The following is a 14,976-nucleotide window of genomic DNA, read 5'->3' as shown; positions in this document are numbered from 1 at the left end:
GATAATGAGAAGTCACACTTGGGACATATGTACGGTAGTCACAACTGTGAAAAAAAAAGTCAATTTAATGGTGCATCGAGAGATAGAGTCACAATTAACTTTAACTATTTTGAGGTGGGAATTAACCTCGTGTGGCTGTAATCATATATGGTACTGAAAAAGTGACAGTCATAAAGGTTTCTTTAAAAAAAAGGCAACATAAAACAACAACCACAACTGTTTTACAATACTCAAACTTTAATTAATTAATCACATTTTCAACCTAATTGTGAATGCAGATCTGAAACACAAGAACAAAAGAAAAGAGTTCCAAAGAAATAAAACCAACACAATAGAGCATAAAACTATTAAGACAGACTTTCTGGATACAGATGCAATGTTAAGGGTCTTCTAATTGACAAGAGCGGATGTGCAGCATGTCCATGTTTATGTGAAGCAAAAAAAAAAAATGCACTACTGGACAACAGGCCATAGGTAATTACAGTTATTAGAAACTAAAAATAAAATCTTAACTCATTTATTAGTATTTAGATAACAAAATGGTAGCACAAGCGAGATGCTATAGTCCATGTACCTCTCATTATCTGCTCACAACTTCAATGGATCAAACCTTGACTCTAAAATGTCCAAGTCCCTTTGAGTGCATCTCTTCATGACAATAGTAATTCTCATCATGTAATCTTAATTAAGGCACTTTATATTCAAAAGGTGCAACAAAGAATGAACACTAGCTCAGAGCAATGACAGAATATGGCATTTTTATATCTGTTTCTGTGGAAATCTGATGCATGCACACAAACATAATGGCATAAGAAATCAAGGCCACAAACTACTCGAAGTTAGGTTGAATTCTATGAGTGTGAGAGGATTTGGAGCGGTTTACATTCTCAAACATTAGCATCCTTGACTGAGCTCTGAATTTGGAATTAAATGTAGAATATCTTTTATAGCCCTTTGCATGCACAGCTAAAATCCAGTTGCAACTATGTGGGATCTTTGGATGTAGCCTGATGCTAAACAGACAATACTATGATGGGTCGTGAAATTGTGCATTTATGATAACGATTATAATAAATTACAATGGAAACACTGTAGTCTGAACATTTTTTTAAGTAAACAGTGTTTTTAATTTGGCAAAGCTGAAGCAAAATGGCAAACAACAGGATTTCTTCTGACTACACTATGGGCATGATGAAGCTTGTGAAGCATCATAGCAGCTTTTCATCGACTCATGCTAAAACAGACACCTTTGGCATTTAAGCACTGTGATAAGACAATGGACACGCAATTAAGTGGTTCAATAAAGAAAGTGAGGCTGAGAAACATGCAATTAACACAAAGGTGGGAATGGAACATTATCAACACTAGTGTATCAAGAAAGCAGATGAAAATGAAAGCACACAGCAAACAAAATGATTCTGCCATTACAAAATTTGCAAACCAAATAACATGAATCACTTCCCGAGCCAACACCTTTACAACTCGCAGAGGAAGTTATTAGCAGCAAGCTAATCAAGATTATTATATTTAAAATTTCACAAAGGAATGAAGGAAAAAAATTCCTCTGACAAGAAACGTGCCAACACTAGCCAGTCAAATGATTTTATGAACATAGTACCAAATAAAATTAGCTCAGCAAGGCAGGAATTAGGCATAGTGTAGATCTATTCAAAATAAATTCACCCAAACTCAATAATTATATTTCAAGAAATCAAACCAAAGCATTAAACGATGAGTCCGTCACAGCTCTAAGACTCAAAATCGGCAGATGATTGTAGCGATGGACAGAAACGACAGAATAAGCAAAACATATCCTGAATGCACTTTTCTAGAGTACATTTCAGTTCTCTTAAGGGTAATTAACACAAAAGCTCCTAAAAAAACATTAGGCTCTATGTACAAGCCTGAAGTATGTAACCCTCAGTTTATTGATTCAGTTTATGGTCAAAGAGTTCAGATTATGTATAAATATCGATCTGTTTTTGATTGGGAGTGCTAGAATCTAACCGACATTTCTGCGCTAGCAAAAAAAAGATAATAAAAAATGAACCTCAAGAACTGAGAGAAGCATTTTGGAAACATGACATATTAATCCAACAAATGAATTAACTTGTAATTATCTACTCTGTATAATATAGCGATCAGTCCAGCTGGCAGATAGACACTAGATCTACTTCAATGAAACAAGCACGCATGCGCGTCTTTAAACACACTGAAATACAGGCAGACACACTAACACAGAGCCTGGCCTCGATGGAGGCCCAACATGAACGCATTCACACTTTTAAGGCTCACTTTAAAGGCAGCAAGCCACTGCCTCCACCTAAAGGCACTTTGACTCAACTGTCAATCATTCTGAATGGGATCATTGATCCTCCGCTCTCATAGTGCCTCAATCTATTCGCATGTCCGCCAGAATAGACTCACTTTAATGAAGACTCATTTCTGCTGTTATTAGAACTGGATTGGATGAACTCCTACGGTTTCAAATCCACCAACTCTCCAAAAGTACAATTTTAAATGGCCGATATGCTGGTAAGTCCCCTACAATGATAGGATGCTAACTAAGTGTATATAATGCATCTCTGATATTACCCAGCACTCCACTGTCACATTTGGGGAAGAAAAAAGGAGCGAGATTCCGGCTTTAACTCATTTTGAGAACTGATGTCTACTGGTTCTCTAACTCCCAACTCTAACTAAGGTGGGGAATGTAATTTATTGCAAACATTTTGGTTCTCTTAGTTGATGTAAAAGAAAGGAATAGCCAAAAAAGGGCTTGAAATCAAACACCACACACAGATGGATACACTCCAAAGGACTATTTGATGAAAATGCAGAACAGATTTAAAAATGAAGGGGGAAAACTTTGTTCATTCAGTACTGAACTATAAACATTATTTGTGAACATGGTGATTATGTTGATGGAATATTGAGAACCATCATTCATGGTGACTGTATAAAAAACACTGTTCTAGTGAAGATACCTGAAATTAACACTGAAATTGGGAAGTATTGTAGCAAGTATCATAAGAAGGTGCCACCCTCCAATGACTTTTAGGGGAAACACCATGAAAAACATTTATGGACATAACTTTGAAATCTGTGGTTGTACACGAAAGCAGGACACATTTCACATAGCCCATAATGCCACTGCCCAAAAAGGCTTGAGGCATTACTTTGTGTGTGGGGTGTATTTGTGTTAACAACCTTGAGTGATTGTGAGAGCTCTAACATTAACGAAAAATAAAGCTCAAATCACAGGAATTCAAATTAGAACAAATATGAGGCCGAACATGGGGAGTGTTTAGGAAATATCAATGGCTCTGTGAGTAGAATGTGCCCTCTCAGTTTTGGGTTGGAGTGTGGGTTTTGTGGTGCCTCCAGGTGGTAGCGGGTTACAGGGTGTGGTAGTTGCGATCCTTGGATTTGCAGAACTTGTAAAGGAAAAAGATGACCGCTTGAAGCCCAAGGACTAACACAATTCCCCCGATGAAACTGGCGGCATCAAATGTGGATGATTTAGATGGAGAAGTAGTAGGTGACATGGTCGTGGTGCCTGTGGAAAGGCCACATTTTCAGTTAAACTTAAAAGGATAAAGGAAGTGTTTCACTCTGTACGAGAGAGCTATACTTACTTGTGACTGTGGCGTTTTGAGTCGGGGAATCTGCTGTGGTAGGGACTATTGTGGAAACTGAAAAGAGAGAGAGAGAGAAAAAAGTGCTGTTCAGAATTCTTTTTTTTTTTTTTTACATCAACAATAAACAGCTGATACATTAAATCTTACAGCCTGTTCTATGTTATGAACTGATATATATAGTTCATAACACAGAGCAAGCTGTAAGATTTAATATAATCTGCTATTTTACTATTTTTTTTTTTAATCTATTAGCAGTAACACGTATCGATAATAACTTTTTATTAAATGTACCTTTTTAATTTCAAATATTGTTTTATAATTTCAATGTTTTTCTTTTTATTATTGTTATTTTTAAGTCAATGTATTTTATGGCTCTTTATTTATATTTTATAGTCAACCAATATGAGTTTTTAATATGGGTATAACTTAATAAATAAAACTGACATTGGAATGACTTTGGCATTAGACTTTAAATTAAATAGGTATGCATTCCAAGGTGTGTATGAATGCAAATGAGATGAGTCTGGATGGTACCGTTTGTGGGGGTAGGGCTCACTGTCGTGTTCGGTGATGGTTCTGCAGTACAGAGAAAACGCACAGATTATCACCAAAATCATTATCCCAAAATATAATTGGTCATGTCACAGAACATTTATAGCTAATGACTCAATTGCTTATTTTTGGCAGATAATGAATGCTACAGCCAAACTATTTTCAGCCATTATAAAAAGGAGCTTGAGATAGTAGGACAGGACGTACCTGTGCAGTTCACAATGACGCAGTTGATTGTTTGGTTCATAGCACTGACGTTATGACACTTAGGTTCACCATCTGAAACATAGTGAAGGCAAAACTAATTATTCTAAAAAAAAAGAAAAAAGAAAAAAGAAAAGACAAGACCAAGCAAAGTCACTGTGCATTTGAAATGCAAAAAGGTGGAATTTGCTACTCAAATATGATTATCTAAATTTTGATGGATTGACTGAAATGATGTATAGCTGCACTGTCTAAAGATTTCAGAAGTTAGCTTTTTTTTCTCCCTGCTTTTCTCAAATATTGCAAACTGGTGCAAATTATCTTGCTGTGCACCGGAGGTGGGGAAAAAATATCTCTGAAACAGGTTACGCAAAATCAACTTGTCATAATAACCAGTAGTACATGAAAAATGAAACATGAAGTACATGAAATTAATTCAACACTATTATATATTATATACATACACACACACACACACACACACACACACACACACACACACATATATACATATATATATACACATATAATAAATTATTATAAACCGCATATAATAAAAAAAGATAATAAATAATACAAATGTAGTAAGAACTGAGCAATTGCATCGACTCTTCGCTCAACCTTACATACCATCAGTTTTAAGAATAAAGTCACAAACACTCCCTTGACTTACAGAAAGGTTTTACACCCAGAAATAAGAGGAACTGACAGTGTGTCATATATTTATATAAGAAAGAGATAATAAAAAAAATAGGAGTAGAAGGAATCAAGGAAGACTTTCCAGAAACCTCTGTGTCACAATCAGCTGGTTTCCATTTAGAGTATCCTCCCGTCACACATGATAGCATTGTGCGCAAATACGACAGACAGCTCAGTGCAGAAATTCCTACTGATAGCAATAATTCAATTTTTACACATTGTTTCGTAATACACTTTACCAACACGGTTTTCTTCCTCATTTTTTGTCGTTGACTTAAGTTCACAAACCCTGAGTCACGACAGACTAATTCACTAACTGTGTGTATGCACATATATGTGCTTAAAGCCTTGTCACACAGAAAACAACATATTCAATTACTTCATGAGTTAAAATTATTTAGAAATAAAATACTTTTAAAATATAGAAAAAATGTAGAATATAGAAATTCAAATCAAGCTAAATATATACATCTCAATACATACAGTATTTGTGAAGATTTTAAAAATGATAAATAAAATTATATTATTTACATTACTAGATATCAAATAGCTAGGTTCTCAAGGTTTGAGAAATAACATTGTCTAGGCCTGTATAAAAGACATATGGCTGCTGCTACAACTTGTGCTGTTTTGTGACTCTACAATACATTGAATCAACCATAACAGACTTTTTTCCCCAATAGGAGTGACCTGAACTGAACCCAGATGGGCTTTGAGTATTTTATGTCAAAAGAAGAGCTTCTCAGTGAACTGAGCCTCAAGCAAAAGCCTTAACAGGTTGGTTAAACTAGTGTTGTCACGGTACCAAAATTTCAGTATTCGGTACCGATACCAGTGAAAATCCACAGTAAAATCGTAAAATCGTAAACTGACGTTCCCAGAATTCTCTGCGATGCATTTCAAATTCTGTTTGAATTTTATGTTTTTTCTTTGAAATAACTGTTTCTTCTTATTTTTTTTCTTATCTGTTATGTTTATAAAGGTTGTATGTTACATATAATGTTGTTAAATGCATATTTCCATTTAATGAGTCTCACCATGATGGTGTTTAGTGCTTGTGTGAATGACACTGTGCACCTTCCATGTATCTTATAGTTTAAAAACTGCTTGTGATGGGCTTTGTATCATCACGTCACGTGACTTTCTCATCACCACCTGCTTCTGGTGGTTACCAGTGCATTACAAATGTACAAAACAGATTTCAGTACTTCAATAAGTTGGTATATTAATGTTATATCAGTTAAATTACATTATTAAACTGTTCATTTAAGACAAAACTGTTACACCTTAAACGGTGTTACCATGGTATAACCGGTGTTTTTTATGGTATAATTCTGGCAACCACAGCTGCCATTTTTTTACTCTATATTTTACAGATAATTTTTTACAGTGTATTAAAAATGAACTTATTTTGATGGGTTACATTTACATTTATTCATTTAGCAGACGCTTTTATCCAAAGCGACTTACAGATGAAGACAGTGGAAGCAATCAAAAACAACAAAAAGAGCAATGATATGTGCTATAACAAGTCTCAGTTAGGTTAACACAGTACACGTAGCATGGGATTTTAACTAATATAATAAATAAAAAGAAAACCGATAGAATAAAAAAATAAAAGAATAGAGCAAGCTAGTTAGAGGTCTTTACACATACACACACACATACAATTGCAAAATAAATGAAAAGAAAATATAATACAAAAAGATTAGAAAGGTAGTTAGATTTTTTAAAGAATAGAATTAGAATAGTGAGTGTTAAAGTTAGAGGGTCAAATAAAGATGGAAGAGATGTGTTTTAAGCCGATTCTTGAAGATGGCTAAGGACTCAGCTGCTCGGATTGAGTTGGGGAGTTCATTCCACCAGAAGGGAACATTTAATTTAAAAGTCCTTAAAAGTGACTTTGTGCTTCTTTGGGATGGCACAATCAAGCGACGTTCACTTGCAGAACGCAAGCTTCTAGAGGGCACATAAGTCTGAAGTAACGAATTCAGGTAAATGGGTGCAGAGCCAGTGGTAGTTTTGTAGGCAAACATCAATGCCTTGAATTTTATACGAGCAGCTATTGGAAGCCAGTGCAAATTGATAAACAGAGGTGTGACGTGTATTCTTTTTGGCTCATTAAAAATTAATTAATTAATTGTAAAGGTTTGATAGAATTGGCTGGAAGACCTGTCAAGAGGGCATTGCAATAGTACAGCCTGGACAGAACAAGAGCTTGAACAAGGAGTTATCCAGCATGTTCCGAAAGAAAGGGCTTGATCTTCTTGATGTTGAATAAAGCAAATCTGCAGGATCGGACAGTTTTAGCAATGTGCTCTGAGAAAGTCAGCTGATCATCAATCATAACTCCAAGGCTTCTAGCTGTTTTTGAAAGAGTTATAGCTGATGTGCCTAACTTGACAGTGAAATTGTGATGGAACGATGGGTTTGCTGGAATCACAAGCAGTTCTGTCTTGGCAAGGTTGAGTTGAAGGTGATGGTCCATCATCCAGGAAAAAATGTCAGTTAGACAAGCTGAGATGCGAATAGCTACCGTCGGATCATCAGGATGGAATGAGAGGTAGAGTTGAGTGTCATCAGCATAGCAGTGGTATGAAAAGCCATGTTTCTCAATGACAGAACCTAATGATGCCATGTAGACAGAGAAGAGAAGTGGTCCAAGAACTGAGCCCTGAGGCACCCCAGTAGTTAGATGCTGAGACTTGGACATCTGATAGGTAAGACTCAAACCATTGAAGTGTTGTTCCTGAGATAACTTTCGCCAGTAGCGTTGATAGGAGGATCTGGTGGTTAACCGTGTCAAAAGCAGTGGACAGAACAAGCAGGATAAGTACTGAAGATTTGGATTCTGCTCTTGCCAGTCTTAGAGCTTCAACAACTGAGAGCAAGGCCGTCTCAGTTGAATGTCCACTTCTGAAGCCAGATTGGTTGCTGTCAAGGAGATTGTTGTGTGTGAGAAATATAGAGACTCGTATGAACACAGCTCGTTCAAGTGTTTTTGCAATAAAAGGAAGAAGGGAAACTGGTCTGTAGTTCTCTAAAAGAGATGGGTTGAGGTTGGGTTTCTTAAGTAGTGGAGTTATACGTGCCTGTCTAAATGATGAGGGAAAAACACCAGTGTGGAGGGAAGTGTTGATGATGTGAGTTAGTGCAGCTACAACTTCAGGAGAAATGGCTTGAAGGAGATGAGATGGAATTGGATCAAGCGGGCAAGTTGTAGGGTGATTAGAAAGGATGAGTTTTGACACTTCTGCCTCAGAGAGTGAAGAGAAGGATATAAATGAGTGTAAGTTTGCTGGTGATATGAGCTTGACTGATTGTGGTGTGGAAAATTGTGCACTAATGTGTTTAATCTTATTAATGAAAAACATTGCAAAGTCGTCAGCAGGGTTACTGTGAATAGCTTTAAACTGACAATGGTTTTGCTCAAATGAAACGGTAAAATAGGTTTCAGTCTATGTACTATGTATGTAGTAAACAAACTTGCACGCCATGCCATTCATTCATTAAAACTGAGACGCGCAGAACATGCAGGATTCATATTTCAACCAACTTTTGTAGCTTAACATTTACAGATATTGGTCCATATTATGGAGATTTGATTTGATTAATTTATGCTAACTTTGACAAATTCCTTGACTGTCCATATTAAAATGTAAGTTTCATTTGCGGAAATCATATCGCTGTATGCGTCAAGAACCGGGTTGACCAGGTACTCTGTAACACCTGTACTTAAAAGAAACCTGGTACCATGACATTTTCATTTTTTTAGTACCGACTTAGTACCGAAGTACCAGGTCTTTTGACAACAATAGGTTAAACTATAGACAGGTTTTGGGAAATACATCAAGTTCTTCATGGCCTCAAAACAGCATACACTGAGAAAAGAAATGTCACATGCTTTTGTGAAAGGTACAACTCCCATGTTGAAATTCCATACTACGACAACACCCAGATGTTTTCAATTCCTTGCTTTCTGAATAAGTGCTTCACTAGCAAAAATGTCCATGCATTCCACACCGCTTCTCAGCCCTCAGCAGTTCATACAGCCGGCAAAACAAATTCAGCTACCCACTCTCAAAAAAAGATTGAAGCCAAATGCATACATGTTCATTACATTAAAAGGACTGCACAAGCACTTTCTAGAGCAATCAGATGAATGAATATGATGCCAATCCAGCTTTCACAGATTAGACCGCAAAACCTGCCATTGAGATTCTATTCTTAACAGAACAGAGAGAACATCTGTGCCTCTGTCTCAGTACATGAGTACCAATGAGGAAAAACCCTATACACACACACACACACACACACACACACACACACACACACACACACACACACACACACACAGATTCAAGTCTATGAATCTTTGTGGAACAAATCTGTAAGGGAATCACTACATACATCAATCTACACAGCATGCTTACACATTATGATTATATCAGATAAAGTTAACAAACAGGTATTAATACCTAATGCAACTGATGTAGTTGAACGTTTAAATATTTGTTTTGCAAATATTGTACTAGGTCGTCTCATCTTCCTCCTACACCCACACAGAGCCGTACAGTACATCAATAATTCACATGAGCATATTTACAGCTCATGTCACAGCACGCTGATTTAGCCTGAACATTGTTTTAACCAGGCCTTTACAGAAACGTCTTCAAAATAAATAAATAAAAAGTGTCCTAAAACACAACACCAGCACTGACCCCATATTTTCTACATAGACACAATAAGAAATAGCTATTTACAAATCTATTTCTAATAATCTAAAGACCCGTTTATACTACCCACTATTCTGCACTACAGCAAGAAAGACCCAGATATTTCCAGTAAGTTGTATCACTGAATCGGTGTAAACCGATCGCGTCATCTCTGGGGAGCTGATAGCACAATGCTAACGCTACTGGCTTTGTTACAGCGGGAGGTGCGGTTACAGATTTTACACCTGCTCAGGCCAGTCAGACCACTTCTCCTTGCTGTCAAGCATACTCTCGTACTTAGAGACACAACACAGACTCTCTAAATGTGGAGAATGACAGCTGACGTTTAATTTGAGATCGAGAACAAAACCTGTGAAAGAACGAAGGAAGTGGTTTATAACTGTATTGTTGTAGACCGTGTAATATAATCTCTTTAACTACTAACCAGAAGACAGATTTCAAAATAAATGAAAATTAAATAAATAAACAAAATTACACAAAAACAAACAACAAGCTCACATGCTAACTACATTCTAAATATTAAAACATATGTCATAATGCTTCAATACAAATATAGTTGAGACAAAACTATAAATTACGCTTTACCAATTTATATACCCTTTGTTTATGTTTCGACCCTATATCTCATGCATGCCATAGCAAGTAATAAATATTAATATTAAATAAATATTACAAATTTAATATATATATTACATTGTATATTGAGCAGTAAGTAGGGACAGTTTTGCTGCAGTGCCCTGGAGCAATTAGAGGTCCATTGCCTTGCTCATCTTTTATTAATTTATTTATGTACTTCACTATTCTTTCCTTCTTTACCCACTGCCACCTCCATTTAGTCATGAATGACTATGCAGAGTGTTGGTGTGGGTATTGAGGGTGGAAGAATGTATGGAGTCCATGAGCGCTGTTCATTCACTTGCCCCACTTACATTTCCTGCCGGTACTGAGAATCAAACCAAAAATCTTTGGGTTAAAAGTCAGATTCTCTAACCACTACACCACAACTACCATGTGCTGGGGTGTACACGTGTCAAGCGCTCTTCTTTCTTTGGAAATGCCTCTGCTTCCAGTCTGCCTCGACCACCATCAGTTTGTTCTGATAATACTGCTCTAATCTGAATGCATCAAGGTTATCGGCACTCAGCTTGATGGCACGCTCAAAATGGAAGTGGGCTGTTGTGGCCTAATGGTTGAAGAGTTGTAACTAACTTGAAGGTCAAGGGTACGATTGTAATTACTGGAAAGAATTTTAGGTTTTGTGGGGGGTGAATGAACAGTACTCTACTGAGCAAGGCACCGAACCCCCAGTTGCTCCCAGACTGCTATGTTCATGATGTGTGTGTATGCACTTGGGTTAAATGCAGAGGAAAAATTTTCAAGTATGGTTAACCATACTTGGTCTACGTGTCACATTGTCACTTGAGTAAAGAAAAAAAAAAAACGCACACGAGAGTAAAGGCGTCTTTAATTTTATTTAAAACAAGATATCAGACATATTTCATTATTATTTACTCATTTCTATTAAAATTTGAATTTTACACTCCTTTCACCCATGATACGGACACTTTCTTTCTGCTTACATTCGCTCCCTTTTTTTTTTTCTGAAGTGCCTCGAGCACCATAGCAACAGTGTGTGCGTTTCATTAGTATGTTTACTCTCTATGATTCATTACACGTCATCCATCAGCAAAGAGGCATGGAGAAGGACTCCAGGGAGAAAAGGGCAGTTACTTCAGGCTCACAGTGACCGAAGCCAGCATAATGCAGTCAATGAACCGGCTAACACACAAACCCTGGTTTACAATAATCTATTATTTCTACACCACATTAGGAATGCTTTCGAAAGTTACAGGATCTGTGTTAAGAAGCAACAATGTGCAAACCCATGCTAATCTGAGACGATTTGGTAGCAAAATATGCCATTATAATCTGGGGAAAAGAAAACTAAAAGGTCATGCTTTTCATTTTCTCTTTATGTAAAGGGGAAAAGCAACTGGATTTCAAACTTAACTGGATATAAACACCACTGAAGCAAAAACAAAGCTATATATTCAAACTTTAAAAATCACATGCTACTGAAAGGCCAAATCCATTTACCATTAATGAAACAAGTACTATGCTAAGACAGACAATTCACTGTGACTAATAAGTCAGGTGAAGCATGTGTGCATCATACCAAATAGATCAAAATGTTGCCCTGGAAAAATATATAGTAAAAGCTTAACAGAAAAATGTCATGTGCGTATAACCAAGGTTCATTCATATACATATATATACACATGCATGTATACTTTTTTGAGGACAGCTGATTGTTGTCATATGAGCTTTGAATTTGACATGTAGGAGGGACTGACCTGAGCAGTTCATCCACTGGCAGTGAGTCACATTCCCACATGAATCACAACCCAATGAACCACAGTCTTCATCTGCAAAAAAAGAAACCACCCATTAAATAACATTATTGTGCATGCCTAAAAAAATATCATTGAGAATTCCAGCAAGCATGTCATATTCAAGCAACACATTGGCATTGGGTTTCTTGTATTGTTGACCTATTATGTTGCCACAGTTTGTGTCAGTGTTATCTCTCGGTCTTTTATCCAGAAAACAAGGAACACTGAGTAACCACAAAATAGGCTATTACAATTAGTTAAACATTCTCCAAGTCTCTAGCTGAAAGATAACGGAGCCATGCCCACTATATGACAATCAAGAATCTTTTTTTTTCTAGTAGATCAACACATTTATTGTGTAGATGTGGAGTGGCTGAACAGAAAACTGGCAAGAGGACCAATGAATCTTGTGACCAAGTGAACATGATCTGATGTCTCACACACGAACCCAGGTCATTTTAAAACAGTGACAAGCTGATGTGAAATGAAGTGGACAGAAGATCTTTTTTTCTTCACATTGTGAGTTGTAACAAACACAAAAGAAAGCCCTGTCTAAGTCTCCAGAAAGAAACTGGTCATTTACACCAGAAGGTCCAGTTATGATATTTTGATCCCAAGTGCCTTTTTCCCAACAGAGAGAGAGAGAGAGAGAGAGAGAGAGTGAGAGAGAGAGAGAGAGAGTGAGAGAGAGTTCTCCGGTTTATTTTACAGCCCAACATGTGATTCTCTGGATAAATATAGATCTTAATGGAGGCAGAGCCACAAGACAACAAAATAGAAACGTTGATGTTTGGGATTACATAACAGCGGCAAACCAACGATCACTGCGAGACACAGGATAGTCAGTGATTAATTAGTTCATAACCTAACGTTTACCAGTTTGGGTTCAGAACTAGGCAAAATCGAAAATACAGATTAAAAAAAAAACCCACCGGAACCTGCGTTTAACAATATTAATATTAAAACTAAGTTTCGGAATCAATAGCCGGTTATTTAGAATGATTCATTCAAAAATAACGAAAAAGAAGGTTTTAGTTCTAGAACCTTCCTTCGTCGGTGTGGAAGGAGCGACGTGGATTCCCGTAACTACACCACACTGAATCTGTAACGCAAAACATACAGCACGACCAGGGTGACCCTGAAGAATCAGGTATTTTGGTTGAATCAAACACATACAAAGCCACCAGAGTAGTTCGATTCCTGAATAAACGACTCTTGGGAACCGGTTCTTTTTAGTGGAACAAAACATGCAGGGTGGTCAGTGTAGTCACATTACTGTGCGAATGATTCTTAGAAGTCGGTTCATTTAAAGTCTACTTAAAAAAAAAAAAAAAAAAAAGAATTTATTTCTTAAGAGTGTTATCCGTTCTTTTGAAATCTGAATTACCTCGTCATTTGGCAACAGAGTGTCGATGGCAGTTGATGTAATACGAGCTAAATCATTACCCAAAATGTATTCCTCAAAAGTACGAAAAAAGAATACTTAATGGAACCGGAATCGAAACCACTCCTGATTAAAAATCACAGTTAAGGTGTAGCAGATGGCGTGATAGAGGTATGCGTTGTCCCAACAGGACTCGCTGCTTCACTGTTACATTTAAGATGATAAATCCACTCACCCTGTGCAAATCCGTGGCTTGTCAACGATCCGAGGAGGGCTAGTAAGGTTGTCACGAAGAAAAGTCTCCAAAACATGGTGTGTAATTGGTTTATTCTCAGTCCCCGTTCGGGCGTTCAGGTCGAGCTGTCTGCAACCTCACTTTAGCGTTGCTGTTGTGTGGATGTGGCTGCGCTTCCTGCTTTCTGCATCACGTGACTGGTTCTTTTCATCATTGGATAGCAAATGTGGCTTAAACCCGATAGGCAATATCTTTCCTGCAGGGGGCGCTTGGCGGCTCAGAAAGATAAGTCTCCCATTGAGCAGCATTAAACAGAAACCTGCATCATCAAACAGTCGTGATTGGCTCATCTTGACGGACGCCGAGAAAAGTAACGTGTACCACGTGGTAACACAGTGCTACTTTAACCGCATATATTTTACACTCAAAATGACACCGTGAAACTTTAATATAATTTGAATCGAAATCACGCATAGGAAAAGTTTAAATATGAAGAATATTATTTAGACCTCATCATATCTAACCATTTGGGCCCCGCTAAGCCCCGCCTCATTTCCGACTTGTTTCATGCTGATACCTATTCTACTCTCTTATTGCCACGTGTTTGCCTCACACTTCCTTCAAATGTTGCCATAATGTATAAAAATATAGCTCAGTTGGCGAAACCATGTAATATTTGTTGGGCACATTAAATTTGTTGAGCGACCTTTTCACCCACTAAAGTACTTTTACCTTATTAGCTAGCCCTCCCAACAAAAAATACCGTGGAGTAATTTAAATGGCATGCACACAGGTCCATATCTACAGAGTTTATTTCGCAACGGCATTTAGGGAGCAAACAACCACTCTGATTTTTGAGAAAAAGACAGCTTTGTACACAACTTCACATGCCTTTGGTTTTAAGAAGGCTGCAGTTCTAGATGCCAAAACCCTATACCAAAACCCAAATATGTGATATGCAAATGTTTATTTGATTTTTGAAGCAATTCTGTTATTTCAATAGATTCATTTATTTTTATAAAAGCTTTGACAATTTTGTTTTGTTTCTGACCGTGTTGGCCCATACTGAGCAGTGGCAGGCAAGAAAAGAAAAACATTTTCTAAGAAACAGAAGCAGGCGAACGCCTCTGAC

At 37.1% G+C, this 14,976-nt stretch overlaps 1 protein-coding gene across 1 annotated transcript; it reads right to left on the bottom strand.

The window, feature by feature from the left end:
- Positions 1-217: 217 nt before the first annotated feature.
- LOC127938486 (sialomucin core protein 24) lies at positions 218-14,030 on the bottom strand. The gene is made up of 6 exons (XM_052535135.1): positions 13,845-14,030; positions 12,187-12,258; positions 4,401-4,472; positions 4,176-4,217; positions 3,639-3,695; positions 218-3,559 (listed from the first exon to the last, which is right to left on the bottom strand). Exons 1-6 carry the CDS (start codon positions 13,918-13,920, stop codon positions 3,399-3,401), a joined length of 480 nt encoding a protein of 159 aa, XP_052391095.1. The 5' UTR covers positions 13,921-14,030; the 3' UTR covers positions 218-3,398.
- Between the last annotated feature and the right edge of the window lie 946 nt (positions 14,031-14,976).

The sequence above is a fragment of the Carassius gibelio genome, chromosome A20 (assembly GCF_023724105.1).
Source record: "Carassius gibelio isolate Cgi1373 ecotype wild population from Czech Republic chromosome A20, carGib1.2-hapl.c, whole genome shotgun sequence".
NCBI lineage: Eukaryota > Metazoa > Chordata > Actinopteri > Cypriniformes > Cyprinidae > Carassius > Carassius gibelio.
This window is presented reverse-complemented; position numbering and strand designations above follow the sequence as displayed.